Source organism: Gossypium raimondii, chromosome 9 (assembly GCF_025698545.1).
Source record: "Gossypium raimondii isolate GPD5lz chromosome 9, ASM2569854v1, whole genome shotgun sequence".
NCBI classification, from domain to species: Eukaryota; Viridiplantae; Streptophyta; class Magnoliopsida; order Malvales; family Malvaceae; genus Gossypium; species Gossypium raimondii.
Window position 1 is genome coordinate 32685065 of NC_068573.1, and position 6851 is coordinate 32691915.

The window sequence follows — 6851 nt, forward strand, 5'->3', positions numbered from 1 at the left end:
CGAAAAACTTTTGCACCAACACTAAACCAAGAAGATACCAAACATTTCATGTAGGTAGGTTTAAGCCTAACTTTGGTACTTGCCATATTATTGTTTTTACAGTAATATCATTTTAAATACAAAGAAAAAAAAAAAGAAGACTGATGAAGAAGTAGGCCATACCTTGAAGAATTGCTCTGCAATTTTGATGTAGCAGAAGGGTCTGAGAGTTTGGAAATGGCAGCAGCTGGAAGCTTGAATATAAGCTTCCATTCCTTGACAAACCAACAGCAAAAGCTGCTCTTCCCTAACTTTTCCGTTTAGCTTGATAAGCACTTCTTGAACGTGCTATACTTGTTTGGATTGCTTCTGCAATGTAGAAGAACTTTTCCTGAACGGGGGCTTAAGTTATTATTTTAATTTATGGATTAATATTTAATTATATTAACATGTCGTTCCATTAATGTTAATTTATTAATTATGAACATTGTTAATTTTTTTTTTGTGAAATTTAAGTTCATTACGACGTTAATTTTTTGTCTATTTTAAAACGTCACAACGATAAATTTAATAGAAAAATTTTAACAGTAATCAAATTTGGATATTAATTTTGAAATTTAAAAAGTAAGAATAAATAGAGTAGAGTGACTTGAACCATATTTTGACATTCCAAATATCACCGGCATTTCTCTTTTTTTTTTTTTTTTAAAAAAAAACATTATGAAAAACAAAAACAAAAAATAAGTAAAAAAGATTGACAAATACGCATGGTCATTATAAATAGGCCCAACTTCCCAAGTCCATATCCTTCTTTAATATTTAAAAACCCGATTAAAAAGCCTAAAACCCGACAACCTGGCGGCCGGCTGTTTAACCTAAAAAAAGATTTAATATTCCATTTGCTACCTACATTTAGCTTTAACGTTCAATTTGGCACCCAAGTGTTTTTTTTGTCCCAACTTGGTACTTGATTTTGTTTTAAATGTTTAATTAAGCACCCAAACCAAAAAAAATCATGTGTTCTAATGAATATTTGACATGTGTGCTCTAGTAAAAAAATATAGATACTTAATTGGGACAAAAGAAAAAACTTAGGTACTAAATTGAACATTGAAACAAATTTAGGAACTTAAATAAGACAAAAAGTAACTAAAGTATCAAATTGATAAAAAATCAGGTGCCAAAGTGAACATTGAAGCCAAACTAAAATATCAATTCGAGACAAAATAAACCTAAAGTACCAAATTGAATACTAAATCCGAACTCAAAGTACTAAACTGTATATTAACCAAATTAAAAATAAATTTTTTAAAAGTAAAGAATTTGAAAGACTCTTCTTTCTTTATAGATCTTTCTAGAAACCATAGTAGTATCTCTTTGAAACCACTCGACCACAGGAGTCCCCCAAAAGTATTTAAAAACCTACAAAAAGCAAAATTAAGGAGCAAAAAATATAAAACGTGTTTTTGAAAAGAAATCTCGAGAACCTCTCTTCATTCTCTGTTTCCTCCGTGAAAGGTACGTACGATCCTAACTTGTGTATGTGTTCTTTACTATTTCATTCATTGATTTTTGTTTTTCTCCGCTTGTAATTTGTAGATCTGTTTTCGATTCAAAAAATAAGAAGTAATTTGTAGATCTGCTTAGTTTTTTTTTTCTGCTTTAGATTTGGTGAATCAGTGCGATGCTTTTCGTAGCTGCTTTTGTTGGGTAGTTAGATTTATGTGTTTCTAATGATCTGATGGAAATGATAATAATTTTGTTCTGACTTCTAGTTTTACGATCCTTTTATGTGGAAAATTAGCTTATTCTAAGGTTTTGTTTTTCGGATTTTTCTTGCATTCTCTTTGGGAAGTTTAAAAGAAGTTGGAATCAGTTAGTTTAGGTTGATCTGAAAGTGATTTTGGTTAGTCATTGCAAGGAATTTTCTTTTCTGGTTAGATTTGTTTTAGTAAATGTCCCTTTTGAATTATGATCTGATTGTGGAAGTTTTTCTAGATTTGTATCTAGTTGTTTGATTCATTTGCGCGGCACTTCACTTTTCTTTTCTATTTTTTATCTTGCAAACTAGATTGTTTGATTAACTTTATATGTTTATGTGTTTCGCATGCACTTGGTAAGCTAAGCATATGTCTCTTGACTGTTATGCCATTTGTGGTCTAGTATGGATGATCAAGTGAACTGGTGCTTTAAATGAGAATTTTGATCGGATCTTGTTATGGTTGATAGGGTTTCAAATGTGAAGGGTAATGATCCAATGAGCTCAAGTCTCATGGAAGTTACCATAGAATTTTGAGATGAAAATTGTTGCTTATAATTAATGAGAATTATATTTATACCACCTTGATTTTTTTTATTTGGCAGTTTGTTACTTATTAAATGTGTGATTATGGTGATGCCATTTCTAGTTTTCTAGAATTTGTTGTTATGATTTCTTTTTTCTTTTCCCTCCCAGCTTTAATATTTATATGTACTCATTTTTTTTCCTGGTTAGCTGCTGTTGTGCTGATCCAAGTGATAAACCAGTGTAAAGATGAGCGTTGTTGGATTTGATTTTGGCAACGAGAGCTGCATTGTTGCTGTTGCAAGGCAGAGAGGGATTGATGTAGTGCTTAATGATGAATCAAAGCGTGAAACTCCGGCTATTGTGTGCTTTGGGGAGAAGCAGAGATTTATTGGTACTGCAGGGGCGGCGTCTTCAATGATGAACCCTAAAAATTCAATTTCTCAGATTAAACGGTTGATTGGCCGTCAGTTCTCAGATCCTGAGTTGCAAAGGGATATCAAGTCATTACCCTTCAATGTCACTGAGGGCCCTGATGGATACCCTCTGATTCATGCTCGTTATTTAGGTGAAATGAGAACGTTTACTCCAACTCAAGTCTTGGGAATGGTTTTTTCGAATTTGAAAAGCATAGCTGAGCAGAATCTGAAAGCAGCCGTGGTTGATTGTTGCATTGGTATTCCAGTATATTTCACTGAGCTTCAAAGAAGGGCAGTTTTAGATGCAGCCACAATTGCAGGCTTGCATCCTCTTCGCTTGATCCATGAAACTACAGCAACTGCATTGGCTTATGGCATCTATAAGACTGACTTACCTGAAAATGACCAATTAAATGTTGCCTTTGTTGATATCGGACATGCTAGCATGCAAGTTTGTATTGCTGGCTTCAAGAAGGGGCAACTCAAGATATTGGCTCATTCATTTGATCGCTCATTGGGTGGTAGAGATTTTGATGAAGTTCTATTTCATCATTTTTCCGCAAAATTTAAAGAGGAATACAAGATTGATGTATCCCAGAATGCAAGGGCTTGTCTTAGGCTTCGGGCTGCTTGTGAGAAGCTAAAGAAAGTACTCAGTGCAAATCCAGAGGCACCTCTGAACATTGAGTGCTTAATGGATGAGAAGGATGTTAGGGGTTTCATTAAGAGAGAAGAGTTTGAGCAGATCAGCGCTCCAATTTTGCAACGTGTGAAGGCGCCATTAGAGAAGGCTCTTGCTGATGCTGGGCTTGCTGTTGGGGATGTTCACATGGTGGAGGTCGTTGGTTCAGCCTCTCGCATTCCTTCTATTTTAAAAATCCTCACGGAGTTTTTTGGTAAAGAGCCTAGGCGCACGATGAATGCTAGTGAATGTGTTGGCAGGGGTTGTGCTTTGCAATGTGCAATTCTCAGTCCCACATTCAAAGTTCGGGAGTTTCAGGTAATTTCTGTACCTGTTATTATTTACTACTTGGACCTCTTTTGCACTTTATTTTCTCCATTGTTGATGCTGCATGCCCTACTGTCATTTTTGTGTCCTTTTACTCTTCCTGTATTCCAAACATAGCTCACCGCTTAACTTGTATGCATGGAAGGTCAATGAGAGCTTCCCTTTCCCAATTTCACTATCATGGAAAGGATCTGTTCCAGATGCTCAGAATGGAGAAGCAGAGCAAGAGCAACTTGTTTTTCCAAAGGGAAATCCAATACCTAGTGTCAAGGCTGTGACATTCCATAAAACGAGTACCTTCAGTGTTGATGTTCAATATTCTGATGTGAGTGATTTGCAGGCCCCGGCAAAGATCAGTACATACATGGTAATTTATTCACAAACCTTAAATAAACTCTATTTATCCTTTTTTTTTTCTTTTAGTTTTTTTTATTACTGTGTAAGATCATTTGTTCGGTACAGACAATTCTTTCTCAGTTTTCTGATTTTTGAAGTAATTTGTGAATTTGTTGAATGGCAGATTGGTCCTTTCCCAACATTAAGAAGTGAAAAACCAAAATTGAAGGTCAAAGTTCGTTTGAATTTGCATGGAATTGTATCTGTTGAGTCAGCTACAGTAAGCATTTATGATTATCCTTTTAAATTTCTATTGTAGCTGAAAGGTAATATACTTTTTTGCTCTTTCCTGACTACGTTCACGTGTTTTTAGCTCTTGGAAGAGGAAGAAGTTGAAGTTCCAGTTTCAAAAGAGCCGGCAAAAGAAGATGCTAAGATGGAGACAGATGAAAAGCCTAATGATACTTCTGCCCCTGGAGCCAACGAGACAGATGTTAATATGCAAGATGCCAAGGGTACAGCCGAGGCAGCTGGGGTCGAAAATGGTGTTCCTCAGTCTGGAGACAAGCCTGTGCAGATGGAGACTGATACCAAAGTAAGTAACTTTTGTCTGCATGCTACTTGCATGAATTGCCAGAATTGTTGGTGCACCCATAAGGGAAGTCCTAATCCGGGCTGCCATGCTTTTAGCATGCATGTTTCTTACACAGACTAATTTTGGGGTCTTATTCTCTATGTTATTGTATGTGCTTTCGGTTGGTTGTTTACATTTTTAGTTTTGCCTGTCGTATAGGTTGAGGCTCCCAAGAAGAAGGTGAAGAAAACAAATGTCCCGGTGGCAGAGTTGGTCTACGGTGCAATGGTGTCTGGTGACCTTCAAAAAGCAGTTGAGAAGGAGTTTGAAATGGCTTTGCAAGATCGGGTGATGGAAGAAACAAAGGATAAAAAGAATGCTGTAGAGGCCTATGTTTATGACATGAGGAATAAGGTAAGATGTTGTCAACTAATTTGCTAGATTTGTTGCTCGGCCATTTCGATCTTAAAACTAACTATACTTTATGTCTTCAGCTTTGTGATAAATACCATGATTTTGTCACTGCTTCGGATAAGGAAGAGTTAATGGCTAAGCTTCAGGAGACAGAGGATTGGTTATACGAAGATGGGGAGGATGAAACTAAAGGTGTTTATATTGCCAAGCTTGAAGAGCTTAAGAAGGTAAACTCTTTGTCTTGTGATTTCTCAGGTTGACTGCATAGATTGCATATCTGACAGATGTCTTAAATTTTGCAGCAAGGTGATCCTATTGAAGAACGTTACAAAGAGTATTCCGAGAGGGGAACTATCATTGATCAGCTTGCTTACTGCATTAACAGTTACAGAGAGGCCGCCATGTCAAATGATACCAAATTTGATCACATTGAACTTGCCGAAAAGCAGAAGGTAATGACCTACTGGCTCTCGATCTCAATTTCAATGTCATCTCCTTTTATTGCCAATATCTAACCCTTTTCATGCATTGTAGGTTTTGAATGAGTGTGTTGAAGCTGAGGCCTGGCTCAGAGAGAAAAAACAGCAGCAGGATCAACTTCCCAAGTATGCCACACCTGTTCTCTTGTCAGCTGATGTGAGGAAGAAGGCTGAAGCACTTGACAGGTACACCACTATTTCACCTGTAAAAGGTTTTGCTTCCAGCATCTAAGTTCGAACGTTCAGTTTTTTATTATGCATGTATATGGATGTCGATATTATGATGATACTAACATAACTTTGACTTGGTTGTGAGTGTTTGATATATGCATGTGTTGGAGACGGGTATGGTTAAATTTCTTTGTATTTGGAAAAATCTTGAAGGTTGTATCTTTATATGCCCTTGTGTCGGATGTATGTGTTAAGACGGGAGTATTTTAATAAAAATGAAGTGTCGAACCAAATACTTTTGCCAAGATTTGAATTCTGCCTTCAACAGGTTTTGCAGGCCAATAATGATGAAACCTAAACCGGCTAAACCAGCCACACCTGAAGCACCGGAAACCCCACCACATCCTGGAAGTGAGGCTCAACCACAGGGTGCAAACAGCCCGAAAGCAAGCCCTAACCGCAATGGTGACCCCAGTGAAAATGTGCCGGCAGGAAGTGGTGAGGCACCTCCAGCATCCGCAGAACCAATGGAAACTGACAAACCGGAGACTACGAGTGCCGCATAAAAGATTAGCAGGGTGAGTCATTTTATGATTTTATATATATGCGGCCAGAAGTTAGTTGTTATGTATAAGCAGTTACAAGCACTATTTTCTAAAGAGCCTGAGATGAGATACCCAACTCTATCTTTTGGTAGACTGATAAGAAAAGGCTGTGTTGTTTTCGATTTTTAAAAAGCCTTCTCTTTGCAATGTCTGCTGAGATTTGTTTATTATTATCATCATTATTATTAGGAGTGAGTTATTAGAATTTGGGGGGTTCCGAGGTGGTTTTTTTAGTGGGAGGCTGAAATTTACTCTCTTTAAAGGATTTTCGAAGTTTTAAATCTTTAACGTGATGCCTTTCAAATATTGGATTTGTTTTCCTATTAAAGTTTCACGTTGTTCCCAGTTTATGGCTGCTCGAGTGGATGAGTTTTATGAGGCTTACTAAATTTAATTACCATGATGTTATCTTGCCAATTCACATTCCAAATACGACAGTTAGCATTATACTGAGTAAAAAATATGATAAGATCTATATGCATGTTGGTCCAAATGTTACATATCATGATAATGTGTATTCTGAGTCCAGAAGTACTAATCTGACACTGCTTTTCTGGGTCATGAAGCGGATATATATTTTA

General features: G+C 36.6%; 1 protein-coding gene across 1 annotated transcript; it reads left to right on the forward strand.

Annotated features, from left to right (window-relative positions):
• The first annotated feature begins 1340 nt into the window (after positions 1-1340).
• On the forward strand, positions 1341-6576 carry LOC105799080 (heat shock 70 kDa protein 15). The gene is made up of 10 exons (XM_012629437.2): positions 1341-1497; positions 2474-3682; positions 3837-4058; positions 4212-4307; positions 4401-4622; positions 4821-5015; positions 5096-5242; positions 5318-5467; positions 5550-5680; positions 5994-6576. The coding sequence occupies exons 2-10, from the start codon at positions 2513-2515 to the stop codon at positions 6229-6231; spliced, it is 2571 nt and encodes an 856-aa protein (XP_012484891.1). The 5' UTR covers positions 1341-1497; positions 2474-2512; the 3' UTR covers positions 6232-6576.
• Positions 6577-6851: the final 275 nt, after the last annotated feature.

Coding starts and splice junctions, on each gene's coding strand:
- LOC105799080 (XM_012629437.2), top strand. CDS start 2,513: ATGAGCGTTGTTGGATTTGATTTTGGCAACGAGAGCTGCATTGTTGCT. Junction 4,308..4,400: donor TATCTGTTGAGTCAGCTACA/GTAAGCATTTAT, acceptor ACGTGTTTTTAG/CTCTTGGAAGAGGAAGAAGT. Junction 5,468..5,549: donor AACTTGCCGAAAAGCAGAAG/GTAATGACCTAC, acceptor CATGCATTGTAG/GTTTTGAATGAGTGTGTTGA.